General features: G+C 51.7%; 1 protein-coding gene across 1 annotated transcript in view; it reads right to left on the reverse strand.

The window, feature by feature from the left end:
* Positions 1–4,993: 4,993 nt before the first annotated feature.
* Positions 4,994–21,361, reverse strand: part of LOC133097265 (multivesicular body subunit 12B-like) — an 87,677-nt gene continuing 71,309 nt past the window's right edge. Inside the window, exon 5 of the mRNA XM_061199167.1 lies at positions 4,994–5,430. Coding sequence (XP_061055150.1) covers positions 5,344–5,430 — 87 coding nt within the window. The 3' untranslated portion in view covers positions 4,994–5,343. The remainder of the gene's footprint in view (positions 5,431–21,361) is intronic.

Raw genomic sequence — 21,361 nt, forward strand, 5'->3', positions numbered from 1 at the left:
GAGAGTAGGAGAGACATGGCTGGGGGGTGTGTGTGTGGGGTGGAGTGGGATGGGCTAGACCGTCGGCTTCACGAGGACAGGGACGTCAGTGGTGTCAGTCATTGCTGAGTCCCCAGTGCCCGGCTCCGGGCCTGCATGTGGAAGGTGCTCATACAACACGGCTTGGACGGTCGGGTGGATGTGTGGATGGACGAATGGTGCTCCACCCACCTCACTGTCCTCCCCCCTCGTCACAGAGTGGTGGAGGGCTCCTCCATCTCTCCAGGGAGGTGTCCCACCCCTCTGCCTACAGCCTCACCCCCCCCTCTGTAGCAGATGCCTCTAGAGGGTCTAAACCTACACCTGCTCCAGATGCCTTGTGATCACACGCTCCCCCTTCCACCAGGGCCAGAGCTGCTAGGGGCAGAAGGGGGTCACCTGACCCAGGCAGCCAATCAGAGTCTGTCTTGGGACTCTTGTCTCTGGGTCTTGTGAACTGAGAACGTGCGAACTTGGGTGGCCATGTGAGCGTGCGTGTGCCACATATGCTGGTGCACAGAGCACGGGAGAGGGAGGGCCAGGGTGTGAGAGAACGAGAAGCAAGAAGACGCCCAGACAGAGACAGACGAGGCAGTGTGGGTGAGACAGAGGAGAAACAGGTGTTGCCTGCTCTGGCCCCTTTGAGGCTAGGCTGTGTTCTGCTTTGGGGTCCGAGTGTCCTTTGGGTCTGGCCACTAAGCCCACCCTGGCCCAGGCTGTAGAGTGTGGACTTCAATTTCTTGCTGCCCAAAGGCCCGTGTGTGAGATGCTTCCCTCCAGCGACCCCCGAGCAGTGCTTGAGGCCTCCAGCAAATAGATGCTGTGTCTTGGATGTCAAAGGCTACTACGTGTACTTCCTTGGTGACCCGGCACTAGGAGGGACTCTTCAAACTCCATGTCGAGTGTTCTTCATGGGTTTCTCGTAGAATTCTCTGGGCTGTTCTCCCTCTCCCACTGTGGGGAAAATGACCTGAGGGATGCCAGAGGTGGGGGCCTGGGCTGGAGGTGCCAGTACCCTTTTGGGGACTTTCATGGTCCTAATGAGATGAGAGCTAAGGGTCACCCGATTCTCGCCTGAGTCTGGCATGAACAGGCCTGGAGGCAGTGATGGCTCAGACTCGGGTGTCCAGCCCCAAAATGCAAAGTCACTTATGAAGAAGGTAAAGAGCTATGGTGGTGAAACCTGACCAGTCGTGTGCTCACAAGGAGCCTGTGTGCGTCCAGGGCTGGCAGCCCCTCCCTGGCATTTGGGGTGGCATATTGCCAGCAGGTGAGCAGTGGAGACAGGACAAAACCACCAGCGCTGAAGCCACGTGGTTGCATGTCCCCCGACTCCCGGCAGCCAGACGGCCCCGGCCCGGCACAGACAAGGGTCGGGGCGAGCCGGAGATGGAAGCGCCCCTCTGCATTCCTTGCTGGCGACCCGTTAAAATGCACGCGTTTCACATGCTTTTATGGAAACTGGTGTTTTCTCCCTCCAGAAGCATTCCAGAGGGCTGTTGCCAGAGAATGGCAGGGCTTTCTTCGCTCCTCTTGGATCCTTCTGGCTTGTCACCAGGTCATCTAAGCTAAATGGGGGCAAAGAAACCCACCAGCTCTTTCTAGAAGGCTGGAAGGCCAGGGTGCTGGCCAATCCAGCCAGCAGCCGGGATGAGCTGGAGAGAGAGCTGGAGCCCAGAGCATCCCCTGAGGGACGCCGATCTTGGTGCCTCAGAGACAGCAGCGAGCTGGGGAAAGGTTAAAACAAACGTTTATTTAACAAATTATATTAAGAAGACAATCACACAGTGAAACTTCCCTTTGCCAAGTACTAGAGTCACCTCAAATAAATACACGCGGTAGGACATTGTTCCTAAGCTAGTGACATAGCCACCTGCCTGAGGCCTGTCTTCTGGTGGTGACAGGCCCCGCCAGAACGGTCGCAACAGGTGAAGAAAGCTGGCCACCCCGGGGGCGTGGTGAGAGTGGGCACCCGGCCCCTCCAGGCCCTGGGGAGGCGAGCTCGGCTTTTGTGAGCCCGGCAGGCACGGGGCTGCCATCAAGGCCTCTCTGTGTCCTCACCCTTGGGCTCACCAGCTCTCAGGGGAGCTGCGGGCTGGGACCCCTGTAAACGGTGATGGGCAGCCCACAGCCCCGGGACTGCACCCAGCTCTCGCCCCATGCTCGGCGAGACACTGTCACACCAGCAGGTCCAGTGACAGCTGGGAACCCATTACTGGACTGGAGGCAGGTGCTCGTGATGGGACAGCTGGCACCGGGGGCTCTGGGGCCAGATCCTGCCTCTGCCACTTACCAGCTTTGCGCCTGCGGACATGTCTCAGCTTCTTCATCTGGAACCAGGAGCAAACAGCATATGCTTCAGAGTATTTGTTTTTTTGGTGGGGGGAGGGGTGGTGACAGGAGAAAATGTGCTTCAAGTGCCAGCCTAGCGCCTGGCAAAGAGTAGGTGCTTTGTACGTGTTGGTCCTCCTCGTCCCCCGCCTTCTGAAGGACACGGGGGCAGGTGGTGGCCATCAGAGCCTCCCAGCAGGGTGGCCCTCTGGGGAGCTAGGGCGGGGGCCTAACCTGCTATTTCTCCCTGCCACCGGGGTGCTCATCCCTCCGAGTGGAGGCTGTGGCTGGTATCAGTTCCCAGACTTGGGTGGAAAAAGCCTTGTTATAAATTTGCAAGTGAACTTGGAGTCAACTGCTTGCTCCTTATCACCGTTGTGCTGTTTCCAAGGCCTTTGGAGAGAGACTTGGAACGTTCAGGGGGAAAGAGAAGGCAGCAGGGGATGCTGTGCTCTGGTCAGTCCTTCCAGGAAGGATGGAGGCTGCTGCCCTTCACGTCTCCGAGAGAACCCCTGCCTTCCCTCCCCACGTGGCCAGAGGGTTTGTGAAAAAAAGCACCGTCCCAGAAAGAAACAGAGGTGGCTCGGTCCCGAGGTGAGCGAGCTCCACGTCCACACGGGGCAGGCGGGGCGCGTGGGCACCCACCTCAGAAGGAAAGATGCAGAGTTTGGAGCAGCCTAAAATCTACCACGGACGCCAACTTCTCCTTAACACTGTCACTGCTTCATTGTCTTAAGCTGCCGTCATGGCGATGTTCACAGTCACTGTTAGACCCAGACCAAGTCTGGAACATTGTGGAGGCCTCTCCAGCTTGCCTGAGTCCACAGAGGTTTGCCCTCTTCCCGGAGGCCTTGCAGCCCTGCCTTGCTCTGCCTGTCCCAGAACTGCAGGATGGCCCAGGGCTGGCGGGGGGCTGGCGGCTCCTCTCCCCAACCCCACCCTCACTGCCCTCTTGCTCCCTGACAGGGGATCCCACGTGGCTGTCTTTGGACCTCCTAGGGCCCATCGGAGCTGCCAAAGTGCTTGGTTCTCAGTCAAGGGAGAAAGGCTGTGGGGTGTTACCTGTTGGAGACGATCCCACAGCTGGGGTGTGAGGAGAGGTGCAAGGACAGAGCCCGCGAGCCAACACAGCCGGACAGAGGTGAGCGGAGACGTCACCCCTCTGCTGGTTTCAGACCAGCCACGCCCGTCCAAACGGCAGCAGCAGACACAGGTTCTCTGGGCCCCACGGGGCTCCCCCAATTCCCCAGAAACAGCCCGCTCATTTCAGTGGGTACAATTGAGACCGGTTCATCGGCTCTGTCCTGGGTAAGCACCGATCCCAAAGGGTCCTCGCGGGGACTTTCCATCCCGTGCCTCCCGGGCCCTGGCGGGTTCCACCAACTAACTGCCTTTTCCTACCACCTGGCCACGTGGGAAGGCCAGCCCCACCGGGGATGTCCTCAGGTCTCGGGGACAGTGGGGAGAGGTGAGTACATCTCTAACGCACAGAAATCAGGAGGTATCGAAATGAAGATCAAGGGGCAGCCGTGGGGGAAGAGGGGAGGGCCTGGGGATGGTGGGGCTGATGCAGGTATGTGAGGGACGTTTTGCCCCGGCCTCACTTCTCAGCCAGAGGCGGCGGCTCCTAACTGCTGGCCAGTTCCTGCTGCGCCCCAGCCAGCCCTGTGCCACCCTAGGAACTGCAGGGAGGAGGGGCTGTCCCTGGCTGGGCAGTGGCTCTCCTAGGCTGCCTTCCTACGCCAGCGACCAGACACACATCGAACCTCACGTCCAAAGCGCCAACCATCTGGTGACCCCCCCAAGATGTGAGATACCAAGTTCTGGGGAGTTAGGACAAATTCTAACGGCCAGACAAGGCAGCCACAGGGTGAGGACCGAGCCTCCAGGGAGGACAGCGGCCCCGTTCCCATGGCACCCATGGGACTGGCACCCAGTCCCAGCCGGCACTGTGGGGAATGCCAGCAAGGCCACTGGCCACTCGCGGCAGCAATGTCAGTTCTGGCCCCAGTTTGGTGACCTGGGTCAGAGGGACTTTTCAAAACAACTGTTCCTGTTAGCAGAGGCCACCAAGACACAGCCTGGCTCTGAGAAGCTGGGTGACCGCGTGTCCACGTCCCTGGGCACGGGCTCACAGAGCCTCTTCACCCACGGCCTGGTCACGGTCAGAGCACCGGGCCGGGCAGTTGGAGCTGTTGTTGGCACGTGGGCACTGCAGAGATGAGCCCTTTGTGGGGATGAAGGTGTGAGGTGGGTGAGCCCAGCGTCCTGGCAGCAAAACTCACATCCAAGCAAGCACCTGGCCACACGGCCGTCTCACCGGGAAGGCAAGTCCTCTCTGGGCCAGTGGCTGGGGGATGGCTGTCCCTGACCTCAGGGCATCCAGTGTGTGAATTGAGGGGCGAGTCCGAGGTTGTCCACAGCGGGCAGGGAGGCGGGCCCGGGTCCACGTGGGGACCCACTGGCGTCCTCCTCCCATGTTTCCTTAGGGTCCCTGTGAAATTCTCGGGCACTTGATGCCGTTGGCATGAGCGATGTGTCCCATGGGTCTGGGGCGGTCCGCCAGCCCTGGAGGGCCCTGTGCGAAGCCGCCAGCCCCTCAGGGTCTTCTGGGAGGAAGCAGTGGCTTAGTGGTGGCGACAGTCCGGAAAGCAGGGAGCCGGTGGCGTCACTGGGCGGCCAGAACAACTGTCCAGGGCCCTCGGGGTGACTCCCGTGGTGGGTAGGGTTGTTCGCAGGACAACTGGTCATCACATAGACATGGTAGGAGCCACTGGTCACTACAGCACACACAAATTAGTTGAGATTATGAACAGCATCCCCAGGGGAGCGGGGTGTCACATCAGGCACGCCGATGACCGAGGAGGTAACAGCTCAGCTGCCCAGAGTCTCCCAGAAGCGCCAAGCGGGGCAGTGTGGGTGGGCGGCGGGAGGGACCGGGCGAGGGGGCGCTCAGTAGTCTGGGCAATGCATCTTCTCCCCGCAGGCGGCCCCTCAGGACTGGGGGATCTGCTGGCACCGGGTGGGGCTGGGCGGGAGCCGGGCGGCGGCGCTCTGCTCCGTGCGGAAGCTGTACTCGTACTGCAGGGGGAGGAGGCAGAGCAGCACAGTCAGGGCGCGAGGACAGCAGAGAAGACCCCCCCCCCCCACGGCCTCGGACAGGCAGGCGGAGGCCCCGAGGACACGAGAAGGGCGGCCCTCTGCACGTGCACACGTACCGCAGGCGTGAGCTGTGCACGTGCATGGCGGGCGGGGGGAGACGCCTTTGGTGCTGCAGGTGGCTGTCTAGTTTGTGACAGCTGGTGCCTTCCGGTCCCTGCCCACCCCCTGAAAGGTGAGGTCTCGGCACCAGTAGCACCCAAAGCCGCGGTGCCTGCGGCGGACACACACAGCTGCCCGCATGCGCCCTGCCGCCCCCCGGGGGATGGTCCCCACGCTCCTGCTGCTGGAGGAGTCCCACGGATGGGAAGGGACAGAGCTGGGGCTCCATCCCAGACCTGACCTGGGCTAGCCGCAGCCACCAGGCTTGGGGGACCCCTGGACTTGCTGCTTTGCTCAGCGCTTCCTGACCTGAAGACAAACACCGGCTGACATGGGATGCAGGGAAGGGGCGCCACCCCACAGCCCGAAGCGCGCTCCGCACTGAGCTCCCAGGCACTTCCTCGCATGTGATGGACCTGGGGCTCCATGAGCCTGGGCCAGGGCGGGCGCTGGCAGAGTGTACCTACCTGTGCCCAGCCCGCCCTGCTGCCGGCCCGAACCTGAGCTCAACCCTCCCGCTTGAGACCCGAGCCTACCTACCTGACCCTGGCTCACGGAAATGACAGAAGGTTGGTTCCGAGTCTGGCGGAAATTTAGAGAAGGGGTGGGGACACCTGTGGTTCACCTTGAGGCCAGGCAGGGTTTCAACATCCAAATGTTGGGCAGGGCATGCCAGGCAGAAGAGGGGGCGCAGGTGAGGAGTGCCCGCCGGGCAGAAGGGCCAGGCCTGAGGCTGTGGGGCTGGGTAGCAGGGCTGCAGGAATGGCCTGGACACCACGCAGGGCAGCTACTTGGGTCCATGGGTCTTAGAAATGAGTTGCTTAGATTAGGTCAGTGGTCGTTAAACATTTAAAATATATTTTAAAACTTTTTAGCAGTAGAATTGCCATAAAACAGGCTTCCCTACATAAAGCAAAGTTGAGCTGCCTGACTGAACTCAGCCACTACCTGAAGCTGTCGCCTCGGGGACGCCAGCAGGGGGCTGCCAGGAAGGTGACGTGGAACCGTCCCAGCAGGAGGGTGACCGCTGGGTGCCCACCCAGTAGGGTGCAGACCCTAGCCGCAGCCGTGGGCTCCAAATGCTCTCCCAACCCCCAAAGTGAGCTGCCTGCGGCAAGGAGGCAGTTCTGAGGGCCACGCAGAGCAAGGAGCACAGCTATGGGCTGAGGGGCTTTAGGGATCGTTCTAGGAATGAGGGGAAGCAGAGCTTCTGGAGGGTTTTACTCCTCCCAAGGGGAAATGGTGGGGAGGCCGAGGCAGCCAGCAGACTACCACTGCAGCACTGCGTCCTCAGCCACCCTGCCAGTGGTCCCGGAGGCCGACCCAGGACAGACACAGATCCAGGCTGCCGCTGGGTGAGGGGGCGAGGCCTGGGCTGGCCCTGGCTGGCCCGTGCGAGCAGCAGAGGTGAGCAGCCTTGAGCAGCTACAGGGACCAGGTGACACTGGTGATAGGACTGTGGTCCCTACAAACAGAAGGGGCGTCAAGACGTTGCAGAGTGACCTCAGGCAGGTCTTTCCTCCTCTGAGCCTCAGTGAACTCATCTCTAAAGAGGGGTCACATCAAGAAATAAGTGTTGGCGAGGATGTGGAGAAAAGGGAACCCTCGTGCACTGTTGGTGGGAATGTAAATTGGTACAGTCACTATGGAGAACAGTATGGAGGTTCCTCAAAAAACTAAAAATAGAACTGTCATATGATTCACTTCTGGGAATTTACCTCAAGAAAAGGAAAACACTAATTCAAAAAGTTCTACGTACCCCCGTGTTCACAGCAGCATTATTTACAATAGTCAAGATATGGACCAACCTAAGTGTCCATCGATGGATGAATGGATAAAGAAAATGTGGTACATATACAGTAGAATATTCCTCAGCGATTTAAAAAAAAAAGAATGAAATCTTCAATGAAACTAAAAGCTGGTTCTTTGAAGAATGAAGCAAAATTGATAAGCCTTTAGCCAGACTCATCAAGAAAAAAAGGGAGAGGGCCCAAATCAATAAAATCAGAAATGAAAAAAGAGAAGTAACAACTGACACAGAAATACAAAGGCCCATAAGAGACTACTACAAGCAACTATATGCCAGTAAAATGGACAACCTGGAAGAAATGGACAAATTCTTAGAAAGGTACAACTTCCCAAGACTGATCCAGGAAGAAACAAAATATGAACAGACCAATTTACAAGTACTGAAATTGAATCTGTGATTAAAAAACTCCCAACAAACAAAAGTCCAGGACCAGATGTCTTCACAGGCGAATTCTATCAAACATTTAGAGAAGAGTTGACACCTGTCCTTCTCAAACTATTCCAAAAAAATTGCAGAGGAAGGAACACTTCTGAACTCATTCTATGATGCCACCATCATCCTGATATCAAAACCAGACAAAGATACCACAAAAAAAGAAAATTACAATATCACTGATGAACACAGATGCAAAAATCCTCAACAAAATACCAGCAAATTGACTCCAACAATACATTAAAACGATCATACACCATGATCAAGTGGGATTTATCCCAGGGATGCAAGGATTTTTCAACATCTGTAAGTCAATCAATCAATGTGATACACCACATTAACAAATTGAAGGATAAAAGCCATATGATCATCTCAATAGATGCAGGGAAAACTTTTGATAAAATTCAACATCCGTTTGTGATAAAAACTCTCCAGAAAGTGGGCATAGAGGGAACCTATCTCAACATAATAAAGGCCCTATACGACAAACCCACAGCTAACATCATACTCAATGGTGAAAAGCTGAAAGCATTTCCTCTAAGATCAGGAACAAAACAAGGATGTCCACTCTCGTCACTTTTATTCAATATAGTTTTGGAAGTCCTAGCCACAGCAATCAGAGAAGAAAAAGAAATAAAAAGAATCCAAACTGGAAAAGAAGTAAACCTATCGTTGTTTGCAGATGACATGATACTATACATAGAAAATCCTGAAGACGCTACCAGAAAAGTACTAGAGCTCATCAATGAATTCAGTAAAGTTGCAGGATACAAAATTAACACACAGAAATCTGTTGCATTTCTACACACTAACAATGAAAGATCAGGAAGAGAAATTAAGGAAACAATCCCATTTACCATCGCATCAAAAAGAATAAAACACCTAGGAATAAAATTACCTAAGGAGGCAAAAGATCCGTACTCCAAAAACTATAAGATGCTGATGAAAGAAATTGAAGATGACAGAAACAGATGGAAAGATACACTGTGTTCTTGGATTGGAAGAATCAATATTGTCAAAATAACTACACTACCCAAGGCAATCTACAGATTCAGTGTAGTCCCTATCAAATTACCAACAGCATTTTCACAGAACTAGAACAAGAAAAATCCTTAAAATTTGTATGGAAACACAAAAGACTCTGCATAGCCAAAGCAATCTTGAGAAAGAAAAATGAAGCTGGAGGAATCAGGCTCCCTGACTTCAGACTATACTACAAAGCTACAGTAATTAAAACAGTATGGTACTGGCACAAAAAAAGATATATAGATCAATGGAACAGGATAGAAAGCCCAGAAATAAACCCATGCAATTATGGTCAATCAATCTACAACAAAGGAGGCAAGAACATACAACAGAGAAAAGACAGTCTCTTCAATAAGCGGTGCTGGGAAAACTAGACAGCTACATGTAAAAGAATGAAATTAGAACATTCTCTAACATCATACACAAAAATAAACTCAAAGTGGATTAAAGACCTAGCTGTAAAACCAGATACTATAAAACTCCTATAGGAAAACATAGGCAGAACACTCTCTGACATAAATCGTAGCAATATCTTTTTGGATCCATCTCCTAGAGTAATGGAAATAAGAACAAAAATAAATAACTGGGACCTCATTAAACTTAAAAGTTTTTGCACAGCAAAGGAAACCATAAACAACATATGGAATGGGAGAATATACTCGCAAATGATGTGACTGACAAGGGATTAATCTCCAAAACATGCAAACAGCTCATACAGCTCAATATCAAAAAAGCCCAAACAACCCAATCAAAAAATGGGCAGAAGATCTAAATAGACATTTCTCCAAAGAAGACATAACAGATGGCCAAAAGGCACATGAAAAGATGCTCAACATCGTTAATACAGAAATGCGGATCTAAACTACAATGAGGTATCACCTCACACTGGTCAGAATGGCCATCATCAAAAAGTCTATGAATAATAAGTGCTGGAGAGGCTGTGGAGAAAAAGGAACCCTCCTACAGTGTTGGTGGGAATGTAAACTGGTGTAACCACTATGGAGAACAGTACGGAGGTTCCTTAAAAAACTAAGAATAGGACTTCCCTGGTGGCACAGTGGTTAAGAATCCGCCTGCCAATGCAGGGGACATGGGTTCGAGCCCTGATCTGGGAAGATTCCACATGCCACGGAGCAACTAAGCCTGTGTGCCATGACTACTGAGCCTGTGCTCTGGAGCCCGCGAGCCACAACTACTGAGCCCGCGTGCCACAACTACTGAAGCCCGTGCGCCTAGAGCCCGTGCTCCACAACAAGAAAAGCCACGACAATGAGAAGCCCGTGCACCACAACGAAGAGTAGGCTCCGCTCGCCACAACTAGAGAAAGCCCGCGTGCAGCAACAAAGACCCAACGCAGCCATAAATAAATAAATAAATAAATTTTAAAAAAAGAAACCAAAAAAACCCACTAAGAATAGAGCTACTATATGATCCTGCAATCCCACTCCTGGGCATATATCTGGAGAAAACCATAATTTGGAAAGATACATGCACCCCAAATGTTCACTGTAGCACTATTTACAATAGCCAAGACATGGAAGCAACCTAAACGTCCATCAACAGAGGAATGAATGAAGAAGATGTGAGATGTATATATATATATATACACACACACACACACACACACACACACACACACACACACACACACAATAGAATACTACTCAGCCATAAAAAGGAATGAAATAATGCCATTTGCAGCAACATGGATGGAGCTAGAGATGATCATACTAAGTGAAGTAAATCCGACAGAGAAAGACAAATATCATATGATATCGCTTACATGTGGAATCTAAAAAAAATGATACAAATGAACTTATATACAAAACAAATAGACCCACAGACATAGAAAACAGATTTATGGTTACCAAAGGAAAAGCAGGGGGGAGGGATAAACTAGGAGTTTGGGATTAACATATACACACTGCTATATATAATATAGATAACCAACAAGGACCTACTGTATAGCACAGCAAAATATACTCAATATTTTGTAATAACCTATAAGAGAAAAGAATCTGAAAAAGAATATATGTATGTATGTGTATATATACACACATACATAACTGAATCCCTTTCCTGTACACCTGAAACACAACATTGTAAATCAACTATACTTCAATAAAAATTTTTTTAAAATAAATAAAAAATAAAAGAATGAAATCTTGCCTTTGTGACAACACGGATGGACCTTGAGGGCATTATGCTAAATGAAATAAGTCAGACAGAGAAAGACAAACACCGTCTGATCTCACTTACATGCGGACTCTAAAACACAGCAACAACAGCAACTACAAAACCAAGCTCACCGTGCAGAGAGCAGATGGGTGGTTGCCACAGGCAGCGGTGGGGTGGGGTGCGCGAAACGGGTGAAGGGAGTCAAAAGGCACAAACTTCTAGTCACGAAATAATTACGCCATGCGGGGGGGACATACAGCCTAGTGACTACAGTTATTAATACTGTATTGCATCTTTGACAGTTGCTAAATCTTAAAAGTTCTCATCAGAAGTCAAAAAATTGATACTGTGTATGATGAGGGATATTAACCACACTTATGATGATGATCACTTTGCAATATATACAAATACTGAAACATGTTGTACACCCACAACTAATACAATGTTATATGTCAATTATACCTCGATAAAAAAGGTGGCGTGATGATCTCTACTCCCGGGGCCTATTGTGAAGGTAGGACGAGGTGCGGCAGGTTAAAGGCCCGCCTGCCCCAGCACCAGGCAAGCACTCACTGCACATCTGTTGGCTACGTGGGGGAGCCCATTAAAGTAGCCCCACTTTCCCGCTAATGACCATGGCCTGGGGACTCCAGCTCCCAGGAGGATGGAGGAGCAGTGCAGCCCCGGACCAGGCCTTCGGGCAAAGTTTGGGACAATACCGCCACCTGGTGGCTGCTCAGGCGCATCACGGCTCCATCGGCACCCATCACATTCCCTGCCCCCGTGCTGGCCGCTGGGGCCAGGTGAGAGCCCTACAAGAGTGGCAGGGGATGGACATAGGCACACCGGGGCCTTTAACCCAAGTGGGCAACACAGGACGAAAGCAGCTTGGGGGAGAGAGCATAAGAGCATTTCTGCCAATGGCCGAGGATGGTCCCTGAGGAGCACCCAGGGGTGCCACAAGCCCGGCTGGAGACATATGGAACCAGGAATAAAGGGATGGGAAGTGGAAGCACTTGGGGGGCAGGGTATCTGGAGTTACAGGTGTGGAGCTGTTTTGAGAAAAGCACCCAGGGTCGGAAGACAAGAGGATGGGCCTGGCACTTGGGGCCAGCAAGGGAGGAGGAAACCAGCCCTGACGATGGACCCAGGGGCCAGGGAGGAGGGCAGCAGTGCCTGAGCTGCACAGGCTGGGGGCACGGTAGTTAAAACCACATGGTGATCTTAGCAGGGGCAGTTCTGGGTGGGCAAAGGTTCAAGAGAGCAGTGCTGACGTGGACAGGCGAGTGTGGTCTCTCTCAGGCGTGGGGAGAGGGTGGCACCCTGCTCTGAAGAGGCTGTTAACAGCAGGCTGATCAGCCTTTAACACACGCAGGTCCTGACTCAGTAGGTCTGGGGTGGGGCCTGAGATTCTGCACCGTCAACCAGCTCCCAGGTGACCTGATGCTGTGGGTCGGTTCCGTGGCCCAATCAGTGAGATGCGGGAGCAGATGTGGATGGCAGTGAGCAGAGAGGAGACCAGAGGCATCAGGGCTGAGGGGCTGCTGAAGAGGGGCTGGGGAAGAGGGTGGGGAGGAGGCTGGTGGGGGGGCCTCGCTTTGGCTGCTTTGAGGCCTTGCCTGGGAGACGCCCACCTGGGGCCGCAGCAGAGGTGAGGGAGCGAGCCCAGCGCCAGGCGCCCTGCAGGGGCCCCGTCACGCGCTGGGGAGACAGCTGTGGGCTGTGCCACCTCTGCTCTTCCAGAGTGTTTGCTGTGTCCGGCTCCCAGGGTGGCGGGGTCGCCCAGGGCAGCGAGGCCTCCTTGTTTAGTTGGGGTCTGGCCACAGAGAGCGTGTGGAGGGAGACGGAAGCCCGCGCTCCCAGACGTCCAGAGCCGGCCTGGAACGGGGCCGCAGACCTGGACGCTGCCGGCGTGGGCCCGGAAAGGGCGCTCCCGATGGCGGGACAGCGGGGGGACGAGGGGGCGCAGGTGGGCAGGCCAGGGTGGAAGGGCCCTGGTGGGGGGTCGGAGGCCAGTCTTTGTGGCCAGGGGTAGGGACACGGTCACTGCGGGGTGGGGGGTATAGAAGGGTCTTCAAGGACAAACTGCTAAACTCCTGTTTCTCTCACCCTCGGGGGCGGGGGGAGAATCAGGAGTACACACGGCGCCTCCTCCTGACTCAGGGCCCCGAGTTCGTCGCCACCCCAGGAGGGGGCCAGGGACCCGCCGCACAGATTGCTGTCCGCCCGCCCCTGCCCTTGAGATTCTTCCCTTTGTAGGTTATCTTGGCTGGAGAAAAGCACCTCTTGTTTTCTCTAACTCCCCAAATGAAATTTCAACATATGTCCCCCGTCATAATCCCCCTTAGGCCGTGGATAACCCTTCCCACAGACGCTGTCCTCTGCCTGGGATTGCTGGCCCCAAAGTGTTTGCCCAAGAGACTAGGGCTGCTTCTGGAAGCCCTTTCACTCCCTTGGGCAAACACTGAGTACCTTTGAAGGTGGATTTGGGCCCGGATCTGTTGACTCAGGACATTAGCCTCCTGCATGAGGAAAACCTGCACTCGCGTACAAACAGCAAATCCTTTTTGAATTAAAAAAATTTTCAATTAAAAAGCATTTTGGTTCGCAGAGCTGAGCCCAGCCGAGCGGCGCCCGGCCCTGGCCACAGCGCCCTCTGGTGGGCATAGGCCATTATCACAGCAGCAGGAAGTCCAGGAAAGAGACGTCGCTGTCAGGGGGCTCTGCGGGGCTTCCCTGGGCTAGGGATGGTGGGCCCCTGGCAGAAGACCCTGCCACCAACGTATCAGACCTCTCGAGCCACGGCACGCGATTCCCAGATTCCAAGAGCCTTTTGTCACGGTGAGGCCAGCATCCGGGCGGTGGGAGATGCCGACCTTGGTTTCCAGCTGCACTGGGGAGGCCAAGTCACTCTAGCCCCAGCCTCATGGCAGAAAGAGGGTGATCAAACCCCCCACCCACTCTTGAGAGTGAAAAAGCAATCCTCCGTGTGCATCAGAATCAAGGGTTTGAACCAAAGCCAGTGCTGCCTGGGCCCTGCCTGGGGTTGGGGTGGGGTGAGGGCAGGGCAGGCATCAGCATTTCTTAAAAGCATCCAACAGACTTTAATGGTTAAGCAGATAGAGAACCACTACCTGAAACCTTTTGCTAAATAAAATAGAGGGGAAAGAAGTAAAGGCAAGCATACACCCTCCCACCCTTCCCTCCCTGGGTCTTGCAACTATCAAATCAACAAGAGGGCTCCAGACAAGAAACAGCAGTAAGGGATTGTTTTTAGAACTCGAATTTTGAGATGTGGAAGCTGAGGCTCAGGGAAGGATCAAACTTCCCAAGGTCCCCGAGGGCTGGATGAGGCCCACAGTGGAGCGAGGGGCGGGGACAGGCACAATGCTGGTGGGGCAACCAGCCTCAGGACCGGTGTCTACACGCACCTCTCATACGGGTGGAATTCCGAAATGGGGGGCAGGTGGGGTCACAGAAGGGCCTGGAAGGATGTGGCAAGAGCGGGTCTGAAGGAGCCCAGGCTGGGCCTCAGGGCCCTGGCCAGGTGAGGACAGGTAGGGGGAAGTAAAGGAACAAGACACCAGCCAACTTGAAGTCTGGCTCAGGGCTGGAGTGACAGTCACGGCGGCTCCCCAGGGCAGACGGGCGGTGGGTGAGGTTCTGAGCAGTGGCCCCGGCCGTCCCCACAGCCTGCCTTTCCCAAGCCTGTCCTGGTATCTGTCCTGGCCCCATGGGCCATGCCATGACACCTGCTGTGTCACCCCGGGTTCATCCCCTCTGGGAATTTCAGCTCCGGGAAGCTTCCTCTCCTCACACGAGGACTCTGTGTCCTCCCATCTGCCTGGCTGCTGGATCTCGGGTACCCCTGGAGAGGAAAGGGGCAGGTGCCACTGTGAGGAGTGGGCCCTAAGGGGCCCCCCGTGCCACGGCGCAGGCCTCCTCCGTGTGCTGGGAGGGCCCGTCCAGCTGATTTGAATACTCCACCCCTTCAAGCTATCAAAAGGGCCACTGAGGACCAGAGGGGCAGGGACGAGCCTGAGGAGGGGACACTCTGTGGTCTGAGTCTCCTCATTTCTTCCCACAGGAGTGCTCGTTTCATACTTGGATCATGGTTCCACAGAGACATCCAAAAAACTGGATGAAATGGGGAGGCCCTGGGGTTGACAAGCCCGTACAAGGGCTCTGTCCAGAGAAGGGCTGTCACGTGCAGACTGGGGCCCGGGGGATGAAGGGAAGCCAGGACAGCCCCCCAGACCTGGGGCGGGGGGTCCTGAAATACCCCCGAGCTGGGGAGATGCCTTGTTCATCCCCTCACTTGCTGAGAGCCCACAGCTGGGCCTGGAGGTCAGGGCTCCTGGACTACAGCCCATGAGCCCTGTGGTCACTAATAAGGGGACAGGAGGGGCAGGAGCCGCCAAGTCCCAAGCCAGGGTCGGGGACAGAATCCTCACGCCCAGTGAAGCTGGTACTGCTGTCCTTCCCACGCGAGCACAGCGGGGCTCAGAGAGGGGAGTAGCCTGACCGAGGCCACCGGGGTCGGGAAGCAGGAGGGTCCCACAACAAGCCCACAGCGGGGTCGGTGCGACCCTCCCGGGAAGCCTCTTCTGTGTTTCCCTTCCGGCTTTCCCGTTGGGCTCCTCAGCTCTGACCCGAGAGCAGCAACCCCCGAGTCAGAACCCCTGAGCCCCGCCCGGTCCCACTGCTCAGTCCCACCCTAAATGAGGGGCTGAAAAAGGACCCCTCACGACCCACCTGCTCCAGGAGCAGGCACCGCGTCTGTCTGGGCACGGGGCACGGCTGCCGGATGAATGCATGGACCACGTGCCGATTCAGGCCTTACCTCTTTTGACTCCGGGGCACCCAGGTCATTTTCATCAACCCTCATCAGCACCCCCTCCCCCTTTCCTGCTCTAAGCCGGGGACTCCCGGGGGGGATGGTGACACCCACTAGCACCCTATACGGCCTGCTGCCCTGGGCTCAGCGCCGCGAGAGCCCCCCACTCTCAGGGCACCCTCAGTTCAGGAGCACCTCCACCTAGGAACCGACAGAGCATCAAAGAGCGGTGAAGTGACTCCCACGTCCCCACCCGGGCGGAGCCCCAGCCCCTGCTCTGAGAGTGAGGCGTCAAAGGTTTCTGCACAGACCTTTCCCCACACATGGCTTCTCAGATCTCCCCTCCCTCTTCCTGTCAAGCACCACACCTTTGTGCCTTTCCGAATGCTACTCCCTCTGGGACATTCGTCCTCCTCCAGGGAGGATTAATCACTAGCTTCCAGAGCCCCACATCACTTTCCATTTCCTCCTTAAGTGCAGGGTCGGGACGGGGCCTCAGACATTTCTGTAGCTTCAGAGGCTCGTAGAGGCTGTGGCCCAGAATAGATGAATAAATGAATGAATGAATGATGGATGGATGGACGGATGGTACAGGATGTGGGGAGGGGGGAGGTGAATGGGTGGATGAATGAGTGGATGGAGACACAGGTGGATGGATGGACGGGTGGATGGATAGGTGAGTGAAGGGACAGATCAGGCTCTGGGGACAGCTCAATGCAAAGGAGAGAAGACAGCTAGCTTAGGGACTCAGTTCTCAGGCAGGGGGAGGTCATTCTGGTCTTCAGTGTTTGGAAGCAGCAGTGTGTCGGTCCAGCCCTGGGTCCTCTGAATTACCACAGCCTCTGAGCGTGATGGTGTGATGGCCCCTAATCAGTGGTATTTAACTCATGAAGGCAAAGTGCTGACCCCAGGGCTTGTCCACATCACGCCTGTGAATGGTGAAATTATGAGTCAACATGTGATCTGTGTTTGTATCTCCATGCACAGACATGGGCAAGCTAGAGGTTCACACACTGGTGGCCTATGTGGTGTTTAAATATAGTTATAAACATTGAAAAGTTGAAGAGACCTTGCATACAATGCCAACATTTTTCCAGATTTTATAAAACAAATAGGGGGCTATGGCAATTTTGGACCTTCATTCTTGCACCCCAACCCTTAGCCTCACACAGGTGAATGGAGGCTGCTTCCTTTAGAGAGAGGCGTGCTTTCCAGTTTGCCGCAGTCCCCACCATTCCCTACGAACTGCCCAACCAGAGTGTCAACTGCCATTTTATCACTGTGAGTGCATTTTGTGTGGGCACATGGGGACAAAGCAAGAAAGTGAAATATTTCTTGCACCCATGACTCTTAAAAGTAGAAACATGGAAGACAGAGAAGGCCAAGCATTTTAAGGAAAATGGGGGAAAGCACATTCTGTGGTGGCACCAGGACTGCTGCGTGATTAATAACAAGCTTACTTCTCCTGGCCCCTCCCAAGCTGCAAGGCTGGGGGCCCAGCGGGTACCTGCGGGTCCAGCCAGTGGTGTCGGCATGGGGCTCTGGGCAGGGCTGGGGGCTGACGGACGCCTTTGCGGCTGAATAAACACTGGTTCTGTTGGCAAAGAGCCATGGGGGCTCACCCCTCAGTGAGTCAGCATGTCAGAATTCATCTGAATGTCACCTAAAAAATGGATATTTGTATTTTCCCTCTCCTAGGTTATTTGTGGATAATATTTCAAACAATGCTGCATTCTGGCACTGATTTCTGAGCGGAAAAGGAGAAGCCGTGGGGTCACTCTGGGAAGGTGCCCTACCCATTCTTTATCTTTCTGCTCATTTTTTTACCTACATGCCAGGCAACCTTCTAAGAGTTCAACTGGTGGGGGGGGGGTGGTATTACTTTCAAACTTGGGGGATGAGAGTTCCCAAAAGGACAGAAAATGACAGAAAAATCCTTTTATGATGGACTTCAAAAGACCGAATATTCATCTTGACCTCAGTTCTGCATACCCCGGTTTACAACTCATGACAGTATCCAGGGCAGGTAATTCTGTCCACCCAACATCAGCTCTGGCTCAGCCTGGCTCCCTCATTTATATGATGAACGCCCTGGGCCGCTGCAGGAGCGACCTGGTGACCTGGGTGGCGGCTGCTGCTTGGCGACACCGCTGCCGACAGAACCAAAGAGGGTGGGGGGGGGAGGGGGAACGCAGACTCTCAGAATTAGGAACTCTATTAATGTAATCTACTGTATTAATATTCCTGCAGAGGAAAAATATGATCATCTCAATGGATGATTAACAGACATTTATCAAAAGCTACCATCTAATCCTGATAAAAACATTTAGGAAAATAGAAATAGATGGCTAATTCTTTAACATGATAATAAAAAAAAAGATATGTCTATATGCAGCAGGCCAAAATGCAGCATTATGGGTTAGTATAGAAACTAGAAACTTCCGTCCAGACAAAGCGGCCCAGTGACCTGACCGAGCTGGCCGCAGTGCCAGGCGAAGGCACAGGAAGAGGGACAGGAGGAGGCGGTGTTGGTATTTGCAGATGACATAAACTCCGGCCTGCAAAACTGAAGAAAAGCAACTGAAAAACCGTCCGAAACAATAGAAGAAGTCAGTGGGAGAGCCAGCCCACAAAATGATGCAAAAGTCAACAGCTCTTTGATACATAAATGACAGAAAATATAATGGAAGAAAAGATCCTGTTCACGAGAGCCATGAAAACATCAAACACCTAGGAATAACCTACAAAGAAGGGTGCAAGCTCTCCACAAAGAACGCCCTTCCACTCTGCTGAGCGACAGAAACAAAGACCTGGGTGGAGGCTTTTCACCAATTGTTCCTCTATTAATCTATATGCTCAGTGCAGTCACAATAAACATCTAGAACGGAGTTTCTCCCCCTGAAAAGATTCTCAAGTTCAGCTGGAAGAATAATCATGTGAATATAATTAGAAAAATTGAGGTGGGGCAGACGGGAGAACTAACCTTATCATATAATAAAGTTGATTATAAAGCTATCAGATTCAAAGCAGTGTGGCAATCATATAAAAAGAACAGAGATGAACAGAGTCAAGAAAAATGTCCATTGATCCACTTACAGATGGAACTGTCCGATAAGAGTAACACTGAAAACTCACTGAAGAAAGTAAACACCGTTGTGAAAACTGGCTAACACTTTAGGATAAAATAAAGCTGGTTCTAGATCTTACCTTCTAATAAACTTCAGATGGATTCAGTAGTTGAAAAGTATTTAATATTTTAATATATTAAAACAAAGGGTATGAAAAAATATGCGCGAATATTTTTATAATCTTCTAAGTAGGACATGAAGTCAAAAATAAAACATTAAAACAAAGACAAAATTGCCCATGAAAAAATTAAAAACCATTGTATAGCAGAACACATCTTTAACAAGCTGAAAAGCCACTGGTTGAGTGTGTGTGTGTGTTTGAAAACAGGACAGAAAGAAGGTTGTTGCAAAGAACATAAAGAACTCAAAAATGAATGAAAGAAGCTAAATAAGCCAATAGAAAAAACTGGGCAAAGGGCACAAACAGAAGAGATTCACAAAAGAAATACAAATGGCCAATAAACATATGAAAAGATGTTCACCTTTAAATACCAGTGATGCTTAGCTATAGTGAGGATGTGGGAAACAGGTACCCCCTCACACACCACAGGATGGGGGAGGGGAGGTTTAAATGGGCACACTCTTTTTGGAAGGCAAAATGGTAATACCATGCATTCTTCTAAAGAAACACCCAGGGAGCAAAGACACACGTACAAGGAAATATACACTGCACCGGTGTAATAGCAAATAATTGGAAACAACTCAAAAGTCAATCAATAGTGGATTGCTTAAATAAATTATGACATAATCATAAAAGGGAACCACATGTAGTCATTAAAAAGAATGAGGTAGATCTGTGTGAAATGACATGGGAGGTTGTGCAAGATACACCGGTCTGTGTGAAAGCAAAATACAGAATATTATGTCCAGTGTTGAACTCCTGTGATCTTTGTTTCACACGTGTGTGTGTATGTGTGTCTCTCCCAGGAGTGGACCACGGGGGACTCTCATCTTTGACATGTTTCTGTAATGTTTGCATTTTAATAAACACGCACAACCTTTGCACTCGGAAAGAAAACACTAAATATTAAAAAATCGATTCTGATCGGCAGGGTAGCTGCTTAAGATGACAAACTGCCCAGGATGTCTGCCACAATTTATGGGGAGAGAACTAATCTCGTCTGTGGCATCAAATAGTGGTTCCCAAGCTGTGGTCAGACTCCTGAAGAGTCCAAGAAGTGGAGGTCCCCAGGCTACTTCCCACATTTCAAAAGAAGCCTAACACTTCTTTTATGCGCTTGGAATGGCTATCCATTAAACTAATTCATTAGGTTCCTTTGTTTTTGGCTGAAATTATCTCAACTCAGTTTGATAGCTCTGTAAGAATTTGGTGGCAGCTCTATGTCTTTGAACAATATAAAAAAGGGGAGCGGAACAATATATAAGAAAGGTTAACTTCTATTTAATTAACTAACTTTTATTTAATAAATGAAGTAAGCAAATTTCTTTCCCGAAACATATCAGCTTCCTGACTGCAAAAGAAAGAAGAAAACATTCTGGGTGTTGAAAACACTAAGTCTCACAGATAGAAAACACCTTATTTCCTGTTGCAGTTTAAGACCTGACCACTAGATGGTGCAAAGAGATCACACATTTTGCAACATCTCCCTCTACAAAATTCTTTTTAACATTGATAAGCACAATGAAAGCTTTCCAAAAGTAGAAAGAATGAACAATTGTGCTGGGATATGAACATTTTGCTTTTATAAAATTGGACTCTGCCATTTCATTACTGATACAAAAATCTTCTGCCTCACTTTCCTCCTGCACAATGCAGATCCCAAATCCACTCTAATCTCATATATTGGAAGGGCTTGCAGAAGTCCATGCAAAGTGGATGTACAGAAGTTGGATTCAAAAATTCTTTTTACCTCGCAATGCCAAATGTGTTTCCATTAATTTCACCTCAATGTCGTGACGTAAATGCTAGTGTAATCTGCCCCAAGCTAAATAAGCAATAAGCCCCATTTTTCAATACACAAACACATAAAGATGTCAGCTCAAACTGTTTACTAATTAACACTTAAAAAGACACAAATTAGATATGCGTGGCTAAGAGCAATTATAATCAAGACGAATTTCTCCAGTCATTTGGGAACTGAAAAAAATGCCTAATTGCTGGAACCAATGTTTTAAAAACTGAAATCACGCCAGTTAGCAAATATGTTCATTTAAAGAACATTCCACGTGACTACACTCTTGAGGATTGACTACAAACATAAGAACAAGGAAAATATTTAGGTATAAAATTAAAATTTTAAGCTCCTTTAGATTTATAATTTCTTCATTAAATACGTCTGCAAACAGCAGCCCATAAAAACCTGTAGCAATTAAGTGGTT

The sequence above is a fragment of the Eubalaena glacialis genome, chromosome 9 (assembly GCF_028564815.1).
Source record: "Eubalaena glacialis isolate mEubGla1 chromosome 9, mEubGla1.1.hap2.+ XY, whole genome shotgun sequence".
NCBI classification, from domain to species: Eukaryota; Metazoa; Chordata; class Mammalia; order Artiodactyla; family Balaenidae; genus Eubalaena; species Eubalaena glacialis.